General features: G+C 38.2%; 2 protein-coding genes across 6 annotated transcripts in view; both read left to right on the forward strand.

Annotated features, from left to right (window-relative positions):
• The window catches only part of F13B (coagulation factor XIII B chain), a 37,585-nt gene extending 34,138 nt beyond the window's left edge, over positions 1-3,447 (forward strand). The window contains exons 11-12 of the mRNA XM_007167285.2: positions 1,688-1,901; positions 3,081-3,447. Coding sequence (XP_007167347.1) covers positions 1,688-1,901; positions 3,081-3,114 — 248 coding nt within the window. The 3' untranslated portion in view covers positions 3,115-3,447. The remainder of the gene's footprint in view (positions 1-1,687; positions 1,902-3,080) is intronic.
• A 14,347-nt stretch (positions 3,448-17,794) lies between these two features.
• LOC102998282 (complement factor H-related protein 5) overlaps positions 17,795-22,063 on the forward strand; it is a 38,599-nt gene continuing 34,330 nt past the window's right edge. For all 5 annotated transcript variants that reach the window (XM_007167284.2, XM_057549476.1, XM_057549477.1 and 2 more), the window contains exons 1-2: positions 17,795-17,915; positions 21,775-21,969. In XM_007167284.2, coding sequence (XP_007167346.2) covers positions 17,861-17,915; positions 21,775-21,969 — 250 coding nt within the window. In that variant the 5' untranslated portion in view covers positions 17,795-17,860. The remainder of the gene's footprint in view (positions 17,916-21,774; positions 21,970-22,063) is intronic.

Below are 22,063 nucleotides of genomic sequence, written 5' to 3' on the forward strand. Positions count from 1 at the left end.
AGTCCTGGCTGTCTTGGCTGACCCACTTTTCTATCCTCAACCCCATGGGATTTCCAGCAGCTCTTCTGGCTCTTTGTTTGTTGCTGGCCCATCTCTATCTAGTCTCTCAGCTTGCACTGAAAATCAACAAAACCCCAAGAGAAAAATGGCACAGAGTGTGGAACTCATCTGAATGGGCTTTTACCAGGCCCTTAGCCTCTGGAGTACTGCCTGCCTTGGAAATTCTCTGATTCCCTGAAATACTTGCTTTGTGTCTGTTTTCAGATTTTCTAGTTCTTAGTAGAAGTGCTGGTCTGATATAGGCTACTCTGTCATGGCTGAGAGCAGAAGTTCCGTGAAACAATTTTGAACTCGTTTTAATTTAAATTGCATGTTTTGTAGAACATTCTAAACAATAGTACCATTTGACCTCATTTTCAAAACTATTTTGTAGTGACTATAAAGATCCTGTTAGACTCTTTCTAATCATTCCTGTCATTTTTTTTCGATCTATAGCATTTCTAGGATGACATCTGACACACAGGCCTTCACTTGAGAACGACTGAATAAAGAAGTATTTTAGCATGTCAGTTGTATGATTCATATGCTCTGTTAGCAACTCTGGACCTTTTTTTTAATTTTTTTTTATTTTTTTGCCTGTGTTGGGTCTTTGTTTCTGTGCGAGGGTTTTCTCTAGTTGCAGCAAGCAGGGGTCTCTCTTCATCCGGGTGTGTGGGCCTGTCACTATCGTGGCCTCTCTTGTTGCGGAGCACAGGCTCCAGACGTGCAGGCTCAGTAGTTGTGGCTCACGGGCCCAGTTGCTCCGTGGCATGTGGGATCTTCCCAGACCAGGGCTCGAACCCGTGTCCCCTGCATTGGCAGGCGGATTCTTAACCACTGTACCACCAGGGAAGCCCTGAACCTTTTTATTTATCTGAGAAGCAACTGCTTGGTGCTCAGTCATCCAGGAGGCAAATATGAACACAAGCAGCCCCACTTTCTGACATGATTTGACATTTGGTATTTTAAAAATACCAATGTTTTTATCAAGGAAAAGAAACCAGAGAAGTTTGCTGGGTATCCTAGTTCTTAAGTTTTTATTTTGTTTTGTTTTAATGCATAAGGAGAAGGACACAATAATACTGTCAATGCTTAAAATTTAAAGCATCTCAATCCAATCTTAATAACCCTTAATAACTGAAATTTAAAAGAGAAGAAACTGTTAATTACTTTGGATATACTTTATACATCAGGTCATAAATTCTGAGTCAGTGTTGAGACTCGAGCTTGTTTCTACATGTCCATAAAATATTATCTATCCAACCATGAATGGTTTGCCTCATGGGTGTTTTATTTGCACTTTCTGAAGAAGAAAAAGGAAAAAAGAGCACTATTTCAATGACTATTATTAACTATCAATGTTTTTTTAAAAAACACCTTTTTTTGCTTTCTGCCTTTGCAAATCTTAATGGCATAAAGCTCAGTAACTGGCAGGACATACCCTTTTTCCAAATTCAGGGCAACAGAGATAAATGGCAGGCTGTTTTCTGTGAGCTTTGAACATATTTTCTGACTTGAATATGAATTCAAACTTACTTGCTGCTCTAATGCCTGGGAATTTTAAGGTTATTATGAGAAAGCAACACAATGGTTCCTGTTAATACTGAGAGGTATCAAGATCGTTTTCTTTGTTTTTAATTTTTTTCAGAGCCTTGCACATTATCTTTTGATACAATGGAAAGTAATAATTTGCTCCTGAAATGGAGTTTTGACAATAGGCCATATATTTTCCACGGCGAGTATATTGAGTTTCTTTGTAAGAGAGATACTTACATAACTGAGCTTCCTATTATCGGATCGGAATTGAGAGTGCAATGTGACAGAGGGCAGTTAAAATATCCAAGATGTATTCAAAGAGAAAGGTAAGGAGAGGCTTGTACCTGCAACTAATTTTTTTTCTGTTCAGGTTGTTATTCATGAGATTCATTATGTTATAAATTTCAGAAACATTAGGTTCTACAACAGTCCTACTTTATGGTCATTATAGAGGGAAAAAAATCACGTTGTCTTTATTTTTTTAAACCAAGCCAACTCCTTGATGTATTAACTAATTCAACAAGCTTTCTGAGTGGTCTAAAGTCAAAGCACTGTTTGCTATTTGATATTTGGACTCTTTGGCAATCGGGTAAAAAAATCAATTTGAGCGATATTTAAATGTGGAAAAATTAACCTACATGTTCTGAGATAAGAGAAAATCACATTTTCTCCCATTCCTCATTAGCGGTTCATAATAACGATGGGAAACACAGTTGTACAAACTTGATACTGAGGGAAAAGCATGTTAATAACAAAGATTAAAATTATGGTATTTGTTTTCAGGAACACAGTTCTATATAAGAATTGGAAGTTATTTCTGAAGTGTTTTCTCATATAGCAATTTTTAAAATATATTTTCTACTACTTGATCAATGGAAAACAATCCTGTTCTTTTCTTAGAGAAACGTTAAAAGAATGCAATAAAATAATGTAATTCATTTTATTGGGTCAGAATTTTGCCCCCTTTGAAGATACATTATAAAATGGGAATTATACTCTAGGTTCAACTAAGAACATTTTTAAATGACTTAACGGCAAAGTGCATGTGGTACTCTTCTAATGGTTATAAAGAATGAGCTGTATGAACTACATAAGGACAGTTTTTTAGATACTTTGAACATTCTAGAAAAAAAATTCATAAGACACACACAAGCGGAAAACTTTTTTATTTTTAATTTTTAATTGCGGTGAAAATCAGAGTAGAAAAATGTATGTGCTATTTAAATTTTTTATTATATCTTGCATTTCCTATTTCTAAGAGAAAAAGTAATAAGTAACTTAGAAAAAAAATTGTATAAAATGGTGTTACTGTAGTTAATGACATTGAGTTTTTAAAAAGAAATTGGTGGTATAATTTACCAGGGATGGTTACTTGCTTTTATCAGTACCTCATTAAAACAAGGACCAGTTATATGAAATATTGAAGGGCTAAGACTGTAATAAATACTTGACCAGAAATGATGCTTATTTCAACCCCACCTTCTCTCTCTTTTTTTCTTATCAAGGATGTTGTCTTATCAAGAACCCTTAAGGACATGAAAATGAATGGCAGAAAGAAGAATAACATTTTGACACATCATAAAATCCTTTATAAAACATAATTGTTAGAAGAAAAATGTTGAATTAAAAATCTCTGAGTTTTTACTTACATGAAGATTTGAATCTAAACTGTTTACGCTGGACATTTTCTTTATTTATAAATAAAAGCTACACATGCTGTTGTTTCACTTCTGGTTTGGATGACTTGACATGTGACCTCACCTTTGCTGCATGTCTTTCATCTATTAAAACATCAATCTGCACATCAAAATATTTCTGGTTCCTAATGCCAGTTCACTGGACTATATAGTCTTCAATATATGAGCAAAAATTCACATTTGTCTTTATCGTCTTTGTTAATATCAGGGTTTTCTGTTACTTTGAGTTCAATATTTATGTCAACACAAAAGAACCAACCACACTAGAGCTGAGAAACTATACATCATGTTAGAGGATTTACTTTATTAAATGAGCCGAGACTGCCCTTCAGACTTTCTAAGTGTAAAGAACTTTTAAAATTAACTGTACTATTAGCTACCATTTGTTAATAATCAAATGGTTTGTGAATTAGTGAACCTTTCACATGTTTAAATGTTGCCCAAAGAACACAGCTATGAAAAAGAACAACCCTTACTATTTTTATATTATACACTGTCAATTTTTTTCTTAGATCGGGTAATTAATGGAATCATGCAGATTCTGAAAAATAAAATCTGAAGTCAGAGAGACCTTCAAGCACCAAAAAATGGTGTGTCAGTAATACTAGGACCTGTTAGAGACCCAAAATACTGCGTTGTCACTTTTCAGTGTGAAAGAGAGTTAGTCACCCAGTTGTTATTACGGCTCATTCATAAGCACTACCTGGTTCTAGGACCCTTGTTAGGACTGGTTGTTGTTCCCAGAACAGTACATTTTTCCTCCCTAGAAGGTCTTCAGTTCATCTAACTCAAGACCTTATTTTCCCAGTATGATGGCATTCTTCAAACCCCAATGTACAATTCCTGCTCCTGGGCTATGAGAGCTTCTCTGGAACTGAAGCCACACCTGGACTTAGCTCTGTGGATTAAACATGAATTCATTTGATGTTCAAGCATGTATGTTTTAGAACTATCCTTCCTTGAGTTCATATGCATTATTTCAATTAATCTCCAAGAGTAGTTTTTCACAGTGGATCTCATAAAATTGAAATTTGACTGAAATATCAATAGGAAAGTATTAATCCTTTCCAATTAATTCATCGACCAATCCATTAAGAAAGGATATTGATCAGGTGTGGTGTCCCAGGAAACATGCTAGGTAACTCAGGATTCAGAGATGAATAAAATTCAGCTCATTATTTCAAGGAACTCACAAAATAAGGAACTACTTAGTTTAGGAAAAGAGTTAAACTTGTATTATTGGTCATAAACTCTGATGCCTGGGGGCAGGCATAACACGTGGATGGGTGAAGCAGGTCTAGTGGTATTTCTGGGGAACTGCTCACGGCATGCTCTCTTTAACCTGGGTAGCTTGCTAGCTTCCTGATTTTCGTGTTTAAATGTGGGTTTCTGCATTTTAAAAGTAATTTAGCAATGGTACATAAAGTTTTGTAAGTTGAAAAAAGGTATTAATCTTTTTCAGTTAATTCATCAATGAATCCATTTATAAATGATATTGAGTACCTGCTTTATCCCAGGAAACAGATTTGCTCAAGGAGGATAATTGTCATGTGGGAATATTGTATCCAGTATTGCCATATCTTCTGATTTGTTAATTGTGAAATCTGCTGATTTTTATATGGGGGGGGGTGCCTAAAAAAATCTGTGACTCACATCGGGGCTCATCAGCAGCCAATTTGTAAACTCCAAATGCTAAAGCAATAGAAGTGTGAAAAGTTCAGCGATGGAGCATGTAAAAGGAGTGGCATTGAGGAAACAGTAATCAACTTTTTTGGTATTAACTGGGCTGTAGGAAGATTCCTGGGAAAAGTTAAGTGTACAAGACTAGGGAAGACATTCCAAGTAGAAGGAATGGCACGCACAGAATCAAATACGGAGCACACACTATGTGCCAGGCCTGAGGCCCCACAGTGGAGGTAAAGCACTGAATAGGACACGTTGTTTCTGCTGTTAGGAGCTTGTGCTCCAGGTAGACAAGAAAGATATTAAACAAATCCTTACAAGATGCGGTGTGTCAGGAAAGATCCTGTCTTAGGCAGCAAGGACCAGGAGGGACCACCTAGCCCTGGATGCCCAAGAAAGGCTCCTCTGAGGAGGTAATATGGAGGCTGAGATTTGAAGGGAGAAAAGAAAGCACTTCAGTTAGAGGAAAGAACACTTGGAAAACGGCAAAGAGCATGGTGTTTCCAAGAAGCTAATAAAAATGCATACTGGATTGAGCGGAAAGGAGGGAAGGAGAGAGTAGAGGAAGGACTTTGTCCTCCAAATTAAAGATGCCGGAAGTCAGTGATTGAAATGAGATGCTTAGAGTGGTTTTTAAAAAAAAAAAAGAAAAAAAATGGTTCTGAGAAACCTAGGGGCAGGACAGGAATAAAGACGCAGACATAGAGAATGGACTTGAGGACACGGGGAGGGGGAAGGGGAAGCTGGGACGAAGTGAGAGAGTGGCATGGACATATATACACTACCAAATGTAAAATAGATAGCTAGTGGGAAGCAGCTGCATAGCACAGGGAGATCAGCTCGCTGCTTTGTGACCCCCTAGAAGGGTGGGATAGGGAGGGTGGGAGGGAGACGCAAGAGCAAGGGGATATGGGGATATATGTATACATATAGCTGATTCACTTTGTTATACAGCGGAAACTAACACACCATTGTAAAGCAATTATACTACAATAAAAATGTTAAAGAAAAAAAAAAGACATCACTGACTGCAGTGAGGAAGGCTGGTCTGAAGGGTGAAAGTGTAGGCACAGGAAAAACACTTAGGAAAATAATACCATCATCCAGGCAAAAGAGGATGGTGTTTATACTGGAAGCAGTGGCAGGGATGTGCAAGGTAGCCTGAGCAAGGGTTACTGAGGAGTGAAATCGTCGCCATGGCAACTGATTAGATGTAGGGGGAATGAGTCAGAGAAAAGGGTTCAGGAGGACTCCATGGTCCCTGGCTTAAGCAAGCCGATGGGACACCCATTTAAGTGTGACAGAAAGATGGGGGGAGAAACCATGTGAGGACTTGAGTGTCGGCATGAAGATTTTAGTTTTAGAAACGTTATTTTTAAGATATATGGGGCGTACATCGCCAGGTAAACATATTAAGTAAGCAGCTGATTCTTGTGGTCAATACTGGGATGAACCACCCAGACTGCTTTCGGAAACAAGATGTACCTCTCAGCTGCGGGGAGCTCTCAGTTGTCAGCTCCCAAGGGGGTTGCCTCAGCCGAAGAGACCTTTCTTCCCAAGGTCATATCTTCTCCCTAGGGTGCCTGCACCAATGACCGGTCAGCAGGAGCTATAAAGAAAAGTCCCCTCACTCCAACCCAGGACACATCTAAAGGGTCACCCAGCTTCGGAGCTCCCTGTAGAGCTGGCTGATGCCACTGGTTGCAACTTCACCGCAGCTCAGCTTTCCCCATCTGCTTCCTTCCTTTCCCTTCCACAGGTGTGGATTCTAAGAGTCCTCCCCCAAATCCTCTCGACTGCTAATTTCCATCTCATAGCCTGCTTCCACGGGAACCCAGTCTGTAAGAGTTATACAAGCCTGCATATCAGAACAGAGCACTGTGCCTGATTTAGACTCATCAGTGAATAGGTGTCTACTAAAACTAAGGTAATGGATGAGTTTTTCAGGGTGAGGTTAGAAGTAGGCTTAGTTCAGGGCTTTGAGGGTATCCAAAGTTTGGTGACTGGCTATAGGAAAAGGTCTAACAAAGGAAACCGATCAGGAACGGCTGGACTGGTTGAATGAAAACCAGGAGAGTTGAGGACTGGAGATGCTGCTTGGATATCGTTGATCACATTGGATAATGTTGCTCCTTGGATATCGTTGACCACCTGGAGAGGAACGGCATCATTCAGTGCAAAACTGAGACAGGAGCAGATTGAGGAACAATCGGAAGGTCCAGAAACAGAGACATGAGTGTGATGGATGTGGCAGTAAGTGTGACAGTGAAGGGCAGAGGCGTGGGGTGGCTTGGACTGGGACGTGAGGATAGGAGAGGACTTTTTTGAACAAAATGGGAGAAATTTGCGCCTATTCAAATGAAATGGGAATGGGTCGATAGAGAAGGACAGGTGGGAGATCATGGGGAAAACATGGCATAACGGATGCAGAGGTTTCCTGAAGCAGTGAGAAGAGATGGGACCCAAGGCAGAAGTAGAAGGCGTCTCTTGGCTGGGAAGAGGGACTGGGTTTGTGGCTGGAAGGAGGGGCTTCCGGCCCCCTGGTTTCTATTTCCTCCGTGAAGGAGGGGAGTCACCTGCTGAGAATGTGTCAGGATGTGCGGGGAGAGAGGCTAAAGGGCTGAGGAGACCAGAGAGCGTTTGGAAAAGTCGTGTGGAGTCGTGGAGAGGGAGATGGTGACAGAAGGAAAGGATGACTGACGAAGAAGCATGAACCAAGCAAAGGGATCTGGGAAACTTACCACTTCATTGAATTATCTCTTCAATTAGATGTGCGGGGTGTTGGGGATCATGTTGCAATAATGACCATTTTACTTTTTAGAGAAATTTGTGTTGTATGACATTTTTATCATGGTGAATAGGAAAGGAAGCTTTGCTTAGCTGATTTGCCTTCCTTGTGGGGCAAGGTCACTTAGTCAAAGGTCAAAGGATCACTGACTTGGTGACCACCCTAGGGCTGCCCAGTTCTGCACAGAGAAACTTTAAATTTTCAAAGGGAAGTTAAGAACTCACAGATAGCTGCCTATTTCTTCATAAAAAAAGAAAGATCAAAACACTGAAGAACATCACACCTTCAAACTGAGTTCAGGGGCACACAGCATGATTCCTTTGGAGGAAAAATGGAGAAAATGGACAGAGTAAAAAGTCAAACACAAACTGAGAAGTGGTTTGCCTAATATACTTCTTCTCAAATACAAATTGAAGACCAGGTGTTAGACAGTATACAAGGTTTCCGTTTGACAGGGATTTTAACTTGTTTTTATATACTTTCAGAATAGTTTGTGAGAAAATAAAAATTCAGTTTTGTATTTACTTAGCATCAAGTACATTTTTCTATAACCAGATCTCTTAAGAATTACAATTTTAAATAATTTATTATTTTTTCAAGTATAAGAGCAGCTCTGCAACATTGTAAACAGCTCAAACAATACAAATGTAAAGAATGAAAATTTCCTTTATTCTTCCCAACACCCCAGATGTACTTCCTCAGTCTACAGAACAACAATGAAAAGCATTTGCTCTGTCTTTCAGATGTAAATAGGCACACTTAAGTATGTATTTATATACACACATGCATATTTTAATTTATACATATATACATAAATTGAGATGTATATTACATATCATACTGTATATTATCCTAAGTCTTTTGTTTTTTTCTTGATATATGATAGACCTATCCCCATAACAGTAAACCCAGATTGATCTCACTTTTTATAATATCGGCGTAGTATTTCATTAGCTAGAGGTAACACGCTTTATTTAATTATTCCCTGATTGATGGACTTTTAATTATCTTCCTCACTTCCCTCCATTCTACCTTCCTTCTGTCCTTCTGTCCTTCCTCCCTTCCTTCCTTCATGGGTTATAAGTGGAAATCAAATAAAAATAATGTAAAGCCGAAATGAAATTGTAGAATTCTAAGTGTATTTAAAAGAACAAATATAAAAGATCTTAACATTCAGTAGACTTGGATCATGGAGGAGAGGGAGGGAAGGAGAAGGGAGAAGTTGTAGCTAATTTTATTGTTTCCTGTGAGAGGGACAGATACACAAATTTGAGGGAGTAATGTGTTGTTAAAAGATATTTGCATAATGATGATTTATCCCATTGCTCTCACTTCTCCAAGTGAGGAATCTCCAAGGATTTGGGGAGCTATGAGCAGGGAACTGTGGATAAAAGCCAACTAGATATTTCTCATATATTTTGGTCATCTGAATGATCATTTATACATTTTTCCCACAAATTTACACTATCATGCGATATATACACACACCAAGGGGGAGCCCTAATGTAAACTGTGGGCTTTGGGTGATATTGATGTGTTACCCTAGGTTCATTGATTGTAACAAATGCCCTACGCTGGTGCGGGGTGTTGACAGTGAGAGAAGGATGGTGTTGATAGCGGGCGATAGGGTGTTTGCGGGAGAAGGGATATATGGAAACTCTGTACTTTCTGCTCAGTTTTGCTGTGAACCTAAAACTGCTTTAAAACATAAAGTTTACTTTTAAAAATGAAGTAATTTGTGCAATAAACTGTATGATTACCTTATCCATCCTTCACTGTATTCTTCTTTATTTTAGCGTTAGAAAATCCCAATTTGTATCTGGAGATACGACTTCCTGTTAAGAGATTATGTTTTCTAGCTTCCCTTGAAGCTTGTAGCCCCAGGAATACCTAGCGGTAAGGTTATTGCCTAAGAAGGCATCAAATTAAGAAATACTAAATTTTAATAACTAGATACTTATCATATACTATGTTTCAAAACATTGTATAATTAATATGTGTGATCTTCACAAAAGTGCTTGGATGGTGAGTATATGACTGTAGATATTTTACAGATGGGGAGATGGAAGCCACACAATTCATAATATATTACTGAAGACGTCACATCTGTCTCATTCTCGTGCCAGGACTCAAATTCATATTAGTCTGTCTTTAAAGACTGTACCATTAACAATGCTATACTGCTTCTCAAACGTACAGGATGGTTTATATAGAATTCCATGTAATTTCACACAATATAACAATACATTAAAAGAAGCAAGTCAAAGTATGGTTCTCTCATAATACTTTTTAAAAATTAATTTTTATTGGAGTACAGTTGCTTTACAATGTTGTGTTAGTTTCTACTGTACAGCAAAATGAATCAACCATACGTATACATGTATCCCCTCCCTTTTGGATTTCCTTCCCATTTAGGTCACCACAGTGTTCTCATTAGTTATCTATTTTATACATAGTATCAATAGTGTATATGTGTCAATCCCAATCTCCCAATTCCTCCCACCCCCCTTTCCCTCTTGGTATCCATACATTTGTTCTCTACATGTGAGTCTCTATTTCTGCTTTGCAAATAGAATCATCCATATACCATTTTTCTAGATTCCACATATATGTGTTAATATACAATATTTGTTTTTCTCTTTCTGACTTGCTTTACTCTGTATGACACTCTCTAGGTTCATAATACATTAAAAGGTGGCACAGTTTTATTACTCTGACAAGGTTAGTTGTCAGGTTTGTGGAGAATGTAAAGAAAGGCAAGAAAGGGAGGAAAAAACTAGCTTTGTTTTAATTGTGCAAAACCAAGTTGGTAAAACTGAAAAGTTTCCATTACCACACATGGCTTTTACTTTACTCCCACTGAGGATAAGTCTGTTTGTAATCCTGACTGAAATATGCTATTTGAGTTTGATGATATTTCTTGTTATGATGTGTGTGTGTTTTCCACACCTCCAAATGATTCTTCGATACCAGCAGGGTGTCCTACAGTTCAACTCAGTTCTGACACTGTCTACTTGGCAGCAAGTGCCGGATGCCACAGGTTATGGGCTCAGGCCCACAAAACTTCCTACCTCCCCCCAACTTCAGAAGCCAATTGAAAGTCCAATTTTCACCTGTCCTTCTGACCAACTGGCTATACATCAGAGGTTCCCATGACCTCTTCCTCGAGTTCAATTACTTTGCTAAAGTGTCTCAACAGAACGCAAAGAAACATTTGGTTTACAAGATTCCCAGTTTATTACAAAAAGATATAACCCAGGAACAGTCAGATGGAGGAGACGCACAGGGCAAGGTGTGAGGAGGGGCGCAGAGTTTCCAGGCCCTCCCAGTGGCCACTCTCCCAGCACTTCCACATTCTCACCAGCCTGGAAGCTCGCAGAACCTGGTCTCTTTAGGTTTTATGGAGGCCTCCTTGCAAAGCATGGTTGATTAACTCATTGACCTCTGGCAACTGATTCAACCCCCAGCCACTCTCCCCTCCCTGGAAGTTGGGAGCGAGGGGGAGGCTAGAACTGAAAACTCCGACCCTCTAGTAATACGATTGATTCCCCTGGCAACCAGCCCCCATCCTTAGATGCTTTCCAAGTCACCTCATTAATATAAAAAAGCTACCTTTATCACTCTCAACACTTAGGAAATTCTAAGGGTTTTTTCAAGCTCTGTGACAGAAACAGGGACAAAGACCAAATACAGGTACTTCTTGTTGCATGTTTTATATTACATTTCACTTGACTGTGCATCTCAGATATTGCATTTTTCACACATTGAAGGTTTGCTGCAAGCTTGCATCAGGCAAGTCTATGGGTGCCATTTTCCCAATAGCAGTTGCTCACTTTGTGTCTCTGTGTCACATTTTGGTAATTCTCACGATATTTCGTACTTTTTCATTACTATTATATTTGTTATGGTGCTCTGTGACCTTTGATGTTACTACTGTAATTGTTTTGGGGCTCCGTGAACCACGTGCTACAGGATAGAGAACTTAATCAATGAATGTGTGTTTGTTCCGGCTGCTCCACCGACCAGCTGCTCCCCTGTCTCTCTTCCTCTCCTTCAGTCTCCCTGTTCCCTGAGACACAACAATATTGAAAACAGGCCAGTAACCCTACAACGGCCTCGAATGTGCAAGTGAAAAGAAGAGTCACAAGTCTCTCACTTTAAGTCAAAATCTAGAAATAATTAAGCTTAGTGAGGAAGGCATGTCAAAAGCCAAGACAGGCTGAAAGCTAGGCCTCTTGCGTGAAACAGCTAGCCAAGTTGTGAATGCAAAGGAAAAGTTCTGGAAGGAAATTAAAAGTGCTACTTCAGTGAACACACGAATGATAAGCCAAACAGCCTTATTGCTGATACGGGGGACTTTTTGGTGGTCTGGATAGAAGATCAAACGTTCTCTTAAGCCAAAGCCCAATCCAGAGCAAGGCCCTAACTCTCTTCAATTCTATCAAGATGAGGAAGCTGCAGAAGAAAAGTGTGAAGCTAGCAGAGGTTGGTTCATGAGGTTTAAGGAAAGAAGCCATCTCCATAACACAAAGGAGCAAGGTGAAGTAGTAAGTGCTGATATAGAAGCTGCAGCAAGTTACCCAGAAGATTTAGCTAAGATAATTAATGAAGGTGGCTGCACTAAACAACAGATTTTCAGTGTAGAGGAAACAGCCTTCTATTGGAAGAAGATGCCATCTAGGACTTTCATAGCTGGAGAGGAGAAGTCAATGTCTGGCTTCAAAGCTTCAAAGGACAGGCTGACTCTCTTGTTAGAGGTTAATACAGCAGGTGACTTGAAGTTGAAGCATTATACTTATTTTAAGAAATTGCCACAAACACCGTGACCTTCAAAACCCACCACCCTGATCAGACTGCAGCCATCAACATAAAGGCAAGACTCTCCATCACCAAAAAGATTACGACTCAATAAAGGTTCAGCTGAAGGTTAGCATTTTTTTTTGCAGTAAAGTGTTTTTAATTAAGGCATGTACATTGTTTTTTTAGACATCATGCTATCGCAAACTTACTAGACCACAGACTAGTGTAAACATAGCTTTTATATGCACTGGGAAAACCAAAAATCACGTAACTAGTTTTATTGTGATATTTGCTTTTTTGCAGTGGTCTGCAACCAACACACAATATCTCCAAGGTCTGCCTGTATATACTCCTTACTATTAATCATAATATCACAACTATACAAACATTATTGTAAGGCAGTTGGGATTGTAGCATATTGGCAGTACTATCTCAACTGCTATTTTTTGTTTGCTTGAAGACATTTTCTTCTATTTCTCTTTGCAAGAACTTCATTTTTTATACTGGATTTTCTTTTTTTTTTTTTTTTTTTTTACCAAGTATTAGTGTTGGATTGTGTTGGATTATTTTTTTATCTGCACCTGTTAAGATTTTTAATCATGAATAATGTTCTTTTTCCAGGATTACAACATTGTACTCTGCTAGTTTAGAAGGTTTAGATGATAAGATACAATCCTTTCACCAGGGGAGAAATCAATATTTCCCTTTACTGGAAGTTGAAAGTAACTCTCTGTCATCTTGGGCCTCTCATGTCATTGAACTATCAGGCATAGAAGTGGATTATGGACACAGGCTAGGGATATTGAAGTCAAATGTCAAAGGGTCATTGTCTATTGCTACATAATGTGGACAGGGAAATTATATTTGGATTCAGAAGATTCTCTGAGGTTTCTCCTTTGTACTTCTCTGTGTATAAATAAAGGTTAATAGAAGACAATAGGAACCTACTAAGTGTAAGAGCTCTGTAGATTCTGACCATTTGGAAATGAAGTTTAAGTTATCCCTATCAGGTAAAGGACCTGGACTAGTTTTGATTCTGGCTGAAGAAGAAGGAAACATATAATGAGGTATAGGAAAAAGAATTTATAAAATCAACACACTCTAGTGATTACTATTGAAGTGAGAATTGCTGCAGTGTGCTTTCTAGTGTGATATTTATAAATATAGTTGTATACTTTTAACCATTTCTCCTCTTTGCCCTTATGCTTTTTAAAAAGAAATTATTCTATTTTTATGGTACAGAACATCTCTGTGGGATTGTGACTAATTAAATAAGGTAGTAATGTCACCAAACATAAATAGGATGACTCTTGGAAGTTTTGACTTCCGTTTATAGAAAGAGAACAAAGGAATCATCATTTTAGATGACATTTAATATTGTTTTGTGGAAACATCATTATTGTTATCATGGTGGACAATGGTGAACGACACTGATTATTTAATTGGTGTCACCAAGCACCACACCCAACTTCTACACACTACTAGGTACTCTTAGGGGTTAGAGCTTATAAACGATTATATTTCACGCTCTTCTTTTTTTGCTGGTTTTCATTGAATTTTGGCCGTAGAAGTGTTGGAGTGGGAAATCAGAAACCAGGAAGGTTACTCTGCCTGTTGACCATCTGCATTTCCTCTTTGGAAAAATTTCCATTCAGTGCTTTTGCCCATTTTAAATTGGGTTTTTGTTTGTTTTTTTGTTTGTTTTGTTTTTTGATGTTGAGTTGTATAAGCTGTTAGTATATGTTGCATATTAACCCCTTTTCAGTCATATCATATGCTTAGTGTTTGTAAGGAGTATATTTCCCATACTAATATTTTCTAATCATTATGTCTTGGTTAATTATTCAGTGGGCAGGAAAGGGATGCACTAGAAAAGTTTACAGAATCTAGAAAGGCAATTACATAGGTGGGTCGTGATGAACAAGCAGAGAATACATAAGGGTGAGTAGCCTTTTATGAAAATCAAATGAAAAATAACAATAATAGGGGCTTCCCTGGTGGCGCAGTGGTTGAGAATCTGCCTGCCAATGCAGGGGACACGGGTTCGAGCCCTGGTCTGGGAGGATCCCACATGCCACGGAGCAACTAAGCCCGTGAGCCACAACTACTGAGCCTGTGCGTCTGGAGCCTGTGCTCCACAAGAAGAGAGGCCGCGATAGTGAGAGGCCCACGCAGCGCGATGAAGAGTGGCCCCCACTTGCCGCAACTAGAGAAAGCTCTCGCACAGAAACGAAGACCCAACACAGCCAAAAAAAAAAAAAAAAAACAATAATAGTCTTTACAGAATGTATAGAGAAGCTCCACTCATCTAAATATTTTAATTTTAGATTAAATATCAAGGGTGAATTCTACTGAACACTTAAAAAAGAGTTAGTGCCTTTCCTTCCACAAGTATTCCAAAAATGTGAAGAGGAAGGAACTTTCTTTTTTTTAATAAATTTATTTATTTATTTTTGGCTGTGTTGGGTCTTCGTTTCTGTGCGAGGGCTTTCTCCAGTTGTGGCAAGTGGGGGCCACTCTTCATCGCGGTGCTCGGGCCTCTCACTATCGCGGCCTCTCTTGTTGTGGAGCATAGGCTCCAGACGCGCAGGCTCAGTAATTGTGGCTCACGGGCCCAGTTGCTCCGCGGCATGTGGGATCTTCCCAGACCAGGGATCGAACCCTTGTCCCCTGCGTTGGCAGGCAGATTCTCAACCACTGTACCACAAGGGAAGTCCTGAAATATGTTTTAACATAATTCTACTTGATATGTAGACTGTAATACAGAAACTGTAAAATAGACAGGACTAGCACAGCTCTGGATTAAGACTGCCTGATCCATAATCTTCTCCTACACTTGATAAAAATCACCTAGGGAAAGTTTCACTTAATTTCTCTTTGTCTCACTTTCTTCATTGGTAACTATGAGATAATTATGCCTACTTTGAAGAAGGAGTTTGGGGGTTTAAAAGAGATAAAAATTGTAAGGGCAAGTCCTAGAACTGCTAATTAAATGTTGGATATTACTATAATTTATTTTATTCAATCCTAAAATTTTCATTAGATGAAATTTTATTAGTCTATGGAAGGAAATGTGAAGATGATTAATTTATTGATTCTATGCTTATTCTTCTTTTAGATGCATATGTAATATCTGAAGATAATATGAACAAAAACAACATACAATTAAAATGGAAACTTGGGAAAAAAGCTTTGTGCAAAGCAGTTGTTATTGAACGTGTATGTAATCCAGGATATACTACAAAAACATCAAGACAATCATTCTTAGCAATATGCTAGGAAGAAAGACTGTAATAGCCAGGATGTGAATAAAATAAGCGTGTTTACCCCGGTGTATGGGGTACACTTCCCTATTTCTTTACATGTCTCATCACATTTTTTAAACTTTTTATTTTATATTGGAGCATAGTTGATTAACAATGTTGTGTTAGTTTCAGGTGTACAGCAAAGTGATTCAGTTATGCATATACATGTATCTATTCTTTTCAAATTCTTTGAAAATTCATCATATTTTTTGTTGCTGTTGAAAAATGGATATTTTAGATAACATATGGTAATAAATATGAATTCTGAATCCTTCCCAATCAAGTGCTTGCTACAATTGCTAACTTTTGTTTCTTTGTTTCGTGACCAGCCTGGACTAGTTCTGTGGATTTTGATTCTTCCACAGTGCATAGATTTTGATGGCATTGCTCAGTTTTTTATTTTTCAGTCTGACTTCCTAGGAGTCATTCCTGAGTCAGCATAGCTCAGTAGTCAACCAATAATTGGTCAGAGGTTTTGCTTAAACATATTGACCAAGTAAGTATCCCACCTTTTGTCTCTGGAACTGCGTGGGGTCTGGGAAAATGCTTACAAAATTCAGGGAGTTTACAAGTCTGCTCCATACTTAGCCAAGGACTAGTGTCTCTCTGGTTTCCCTGATTGAGCAGTCGTGTGTGTATCCATTGACTTCTGACCACTAGCAATAAGGGGCATCTTAGGGGGACCCTTTGGGGCTGTCCCTTTCTCCAAATTGCTCTGTTAAATGTCTGGCTGGGCTGTCATTTTCCTACTTGCCCCAAACAGTATCATCTAGAGGTGTTGGCCTTTCCAGATTGTTTCCCACTATCATCTCTGATGTATTCAATGGTGTCATTGGGCGTGGATTTTTCCAAGCTCTGCTATGAAGTCGGTTCCCTCCAAGAGGGCAGTAGAGCTTCCAGTCTACTTGGCTTGCCCGCTCGCCCAGGGTAAACCTTCTGAGCCAGAGGGAGAGAGGAGCCAGGGAGCAGCCACTCTTTTTTACTGAATAAACATTTCTCAAGAACATACTCTTTGACCGATTTCCAGAAACTGTAAATGCTGATTTTTTTTTGCTCAATTTTATTTCTGCCTTGGGGGAGAGAATATATCAAGCTCCTCTCATAGACATGCTGAAAGTCCTTCCTAAATAAAATGATTTACGGGGCTTCCCTGGTAGCGCAGTGGTTGAGAATCTGCCTGCGAATGCAGGGGACACGGGTTCGAGCCCTGGTCCAGGTAGATCCCACATGCCGCGGAGCAACTGGGCCCGTGAGCCACAACTACTGAGCCTGCGCGTCTGGAACCTGTGCTCCCCAACAAGAGAGGCCGCGATAGTGAGAGGCCTGTGCACCGCGATGAAGAGTGGCCCCCGCTCGCTGCAACTAGAGAAAGCCCTCGCACAGAAACGAAGACCCAACACAGCCAAAAATAAATATAAAAATAAATTTAAAAAAAAAGATTTATGAAATATAATTTGTTCAAAAATTTCAGGGAGCATTATTTGGCAAAATTATTCTTGACTAGATTTTCAAAATATTTACAAATACGAAACTATTAAGAAGGAACTTAATTCTTCATGCCACTTTAAAAGGAGTGTATAACTGTAAGATTGATGCTGTATTAAAATGAAGTCTGATGACCTACACCTGGCTGTCCCTGAAACAGCTGACTTCCTGGTCAGCAAGTAGACAGGAAGGGGCTTCATCTCTCCCCCTCAGTGGTCCATTTCTGCACGCTTCAAACTCGGAAACTGAGTAAGTGCAACCACAAAGAAGTTGCACAGCTAGTATTGTGCTCAAATATCAAGTGATGAATTCAGAGCATTCATGTGAAAACATTGATCAGACATTATTTAGTTTTTTCACACTACCCTGTGTGAACTTTGATATTTACCAAAAGGATTTCATTACACTGGCTTCCTGGTAGTGCACTGAATTCACAGTCATGCGCATAACTGTAAATGAAAGCAGCCTTCAGACCAACACCATCACTGGTGGACCATTTTCAATTACACGCGACTGGAATAACTAGCATGTTGGTCTCAATTGTCCTTCTAATCTTATGGATTTCTACCGTGGGGGGACAAGGTAAGCTGAAAACATGAAAACAGCTCTGAATATTTATCTCCTCTCTCAAATGTGTGTGTTGGTTGTGTGTACATATATTTTGAAATGAATACATGGGTGAGAACATTGTGAAGGAAGGATCATCACTTTTATTTTTATGGAAATATTTTCTAATATGCAATTAGAGGAAAATAGAATTAAATAAATGTTCTCTGTTCTTTAAGTTATGAAGTGTAAATAGCCACCAAATACAAAATCTGGAGAGGAATTAAATGCTGAAAAATCTGCATACAATGAAGGCAAAAGAGTGAAGTATCAGTGTAATTCTGCATAAATTCTGCAATGCCACTGACCAGGAAAAGTATCCCAAGAAAATTTGGACACCTTCAACGTGTTTGAATTTTCATTTTTGAATTTAAGATTTAAATATTATTAAAACCAAGAATTTCCTATTTCAATCTAATTATCACTTGCTAAAGAAAAATCTCTTCTTTATTTATTATTTTTTATTAAAATATAGTTTGATGTACAATAGTATGTCACTTTCAGTTGTGCTACATAGTGATTTAACATTTGCTTACATTATGAAATGGTCACCATGATAAGTCTTAGTAACCATCTGTCCCCAATGTTATTACAAAATTATCGATCATATTCTTTATGCTGTACATTACATCCCTGTGGCTTATTTATTTATAACAGGAAGTTTGTACCTCTTAATCCTCTTCACCTATTTAACCCCTCCACCACGTTCTTCCCCTCTGGAAACCACCTGTTTGTTCTGTGAGTCTGTTTTCGTTTCGTCTTATTTGTTTCTTTGTTTGTCTTGCTTTTTAGATTTTATATGTAAGTGAGGTCACACAGTTTTTGTCTTTCTCTGTCTGACTTATTTCACTTAGCATAATACCCTCCAGATCCATCCATGTTGTCACAAATGGCAAGATTTTCATCTTTTTTTATGGCTGAGTAATATGCCATGATATGTACAAATACCACATCTTCTTTACCCATTCATCTATCTATGGACATGTAGGTTGCTTCCAAATCCTGGCTATTGTAAATAAGGATGCTATGAGCTTTGGGGTGCGTATATCTTTTTGAATTAGTGTCTTATCTCTTTTAATAGAACAGTAGAGTATATCCTCATTTTTATATGTAATGGATAAAGAAGATGTGGCACATATATACAATGGAATATTACTCAGCCATAAAAAGAAATGAAATGGAGGTATTTGTAGTGAGGTGGATGGAGTTAGAGTCTGTCATACAGAGTGAAGTAAGTCAGAAAGAGAAAAACAAATACAGTACGCTAACACATATATATGGAATCTAAGGGAAAATAAAGGCCATGAAGAACCTAGTGGCAAGACGGGAATAAAGACACAGACCTACTAGAGAATGGACTTGAGGATAGGGGGAGGGGGAAGGGTAAGCTGGGACAAAGTGAGAGAGTGGCATGGACATATATACACTACCAAATGTAAAATAGATAGCTAATGGGAAGCAGCCACATAGCACAGGGAGATCAGCTCGATGCCTTGTGACCACTTAGAGGGGTGGGATAGGGAGGGTGGGAGGGAGGGAGGTGCAAGAGGGAAGAGATATGGGAACATATGTATATGTATAACTGATTCACTTTGTTATAAAGCAGAAACTAACACACCATTGTAAAGCAACTATACTCCAATAAAGATGTTTAAAAAAAAAAAAACTAGTGAGATATCAATAAGTTATTTGCTTTTTCTGAGTTTTTCAACAAAGGTTGAAAATGAAAAAAAAAGTACATCACTTCTCCATTAACACCAAACACTATGTCTCACAATATTTTAAAAATTGTCACATTTTATTTTGTGGTGAAATAAAATCCATCATATCCAAATAATTGCAAATGAAATCTCTAACAAGGTCTAGGCTAACTGATTAAACTAAAATGGGATTTTAGTCATGTGTTTTACTGTTTGATTTTCAGAAAGCATTTATTTTGCTGTTTTGTTGCTTGCTAATTTTTGCACATAGTTGAAATTTTCTTTGGGCAGTGTCTCTTCAGTCCTAACATAATAAAAAGTAGGAACTATAAAATTCTTTCCTTAAAAAGTTGCAAAACATTATCTCTGCAGACTTGAAACTCATTCTAGTTTGTTTCTACTTTTATCATTGAGTTATAATCACAGGACAAGAGTTAACTAATGGGAAAAAAAGGAATTTTTATCCAATAACAGACATTGCTTTGCCAATTAAAAATACCAACTTCTCTGGTTAGCCTACAGTAAGGGCTAGATCTTCACCACATCCTCACTGAAGAACTGTGTGTATGGGTGTATTTGATTTTTTTTAACCTGTGTGTCTGGTATATGTTGTTTTAAACACCACTTAGAATGGACAGTAAGAGGGGATTTCTAAATGAGGAAAAAAGCAGAGGAAGATAAGTGTGAAATATAATCATATGTATGATTTTGACAACCCCTAATCCAGAAAAAGATGCTCAAGCTTCAATCTAGTCTCCTGGAGAACCTTTAGTGAAGCTCTATCTGAAAGTTGTGTAGATGTTAAATGACTTGTATGTTTGTGTTGCACTACTGTTTATATGCCTATTGAGAGACTGGCCAAAGAGCAAAAGCAACACTCTAAAGTAACACTTTTGTATAAGTCGAAAATTCTTCATGCTTTCAGTAGTAAAATATTTGTCAAACACTATATGCTTCACATTGCATCAAAAAGCTCAAAAGAATGAAAACTCCATGTCTCTTTACAACTTACAGTGTCCTATGAGGAAAGCAAACCATGTAAACAAATAGATTGCAAGATTTTGTGTGTGTGTGTGTGTGTGTGTGTGTGTATCCATGCGCATCCCATAGGAAATATACTCACAAGGTTTTACCAGAAAGTAGGGACTTGAGAAATTATTTTCTACTTTTGGAGTGGGTAATTGGGTAAAGGAGACCGTGAAGGGAAGTTAACATTCAGAGACAGCACCAGTGCTGATATGCACAATGCCTATTTGCTAAATGTTGAAGAATGAGCTTTGAAGCATGGGTAGAATAGGGACAATTGGAGGATAGAAGCAAAGTTATTATGGATAGCAAAGAATATGTAGGTGCTATATAGAAATGCATGGAAATCAAATACCATAATTTGAGGGGTGGACAAAGAATATCTGTAAAAGAATTAAGGGAGGTACTACTTTCAATGTGTGAGGGGGTCTTTTCTCAAAACTATCTAATGTAACATTTTTAAACACTTAGATAAGCAGGGTCAGGTTTCACAGGTGAAATACTTCTGGAATTACTAGTTTCAAATATTGTGCAACATTGAGAATTACCTCCAGATAAGTGGAAAGGGGGAATTTCCCTGGTTAGCTAATTTGTGAGCTGAGTCTCTGTAAGTTTTTTTTTTTTTTCTTTTTCCAAATAAGGAGAAAAAAAAAAAACTACTTCATCTTCACTGCACCAGGAAAAAACAGACAAGATAGAGACTTCAGGTGGAGACACCTAGGACTATGATTCAGACTAGAGAAAGGACATGAATGGAGATGCCAGCATGCCATGTAGACCAGTGAGGTCTCCTACTGTCCTACTCTGCTTGGTTCTTAACTCGTTGTGTGAAATTTTCTTCTTGAAGCTACTACAAAACAGGTTATATTTTACATGACTCCAACATGTACATTTTACATTCATTGACAGCAGCCTCTTCAGATACTCTTGTCCTCATAATTAGAGATATTTCTTTGTTCTTAACTAATTAGTACAATGGAAGGCATTAAGCTAAAGGAATTTAAGCTGGATGAAAGAAAACAATATCCATAAGATGACTAAAACATGATTTGATGATTCACAAATGTAGATTCATATTTAATACTTCAGTTTTGTTTTATTTTTCCCAGTGAGACATTGTGATTTTCCAAAAATAAACCATGGAATTTTATATGAAGAAAAGAAATACAAGCCATTTTTCCCGCTTCCTATTGGGAATTTTTTCTATTATTCCTGTGAATATAATTTTATGTCTCCTTCAAAATCCTTTTGGACTCGCATAACATGCACAGAGGGAGGATGGTCACCGACACCAAAGTGTCTCAGTGAGTAAACGCTTGATGTGGATGAATCATTCAGGAGAAGGATGTGGCAGATGGGGTCACGAGGTCTTGACAGACAGTCACAGGGATCAGGGCT

The sequence above is a fragment of the Balaenoptera acutorostrata genome, chromosome 1, assembly GCF_949987535.1.
Source record: "Balaenoptera acutorostrata chromosome 1, mBalAcu1.1, whole genome shotgun sequence".
Classification (NCBI taxonomy): Eukaryota; Metazoa; Chordata; class Mammalia; order Artiodactyla; family Balaenopteridae; genus Balaenoptera; species Balaenoptera acutorostrata.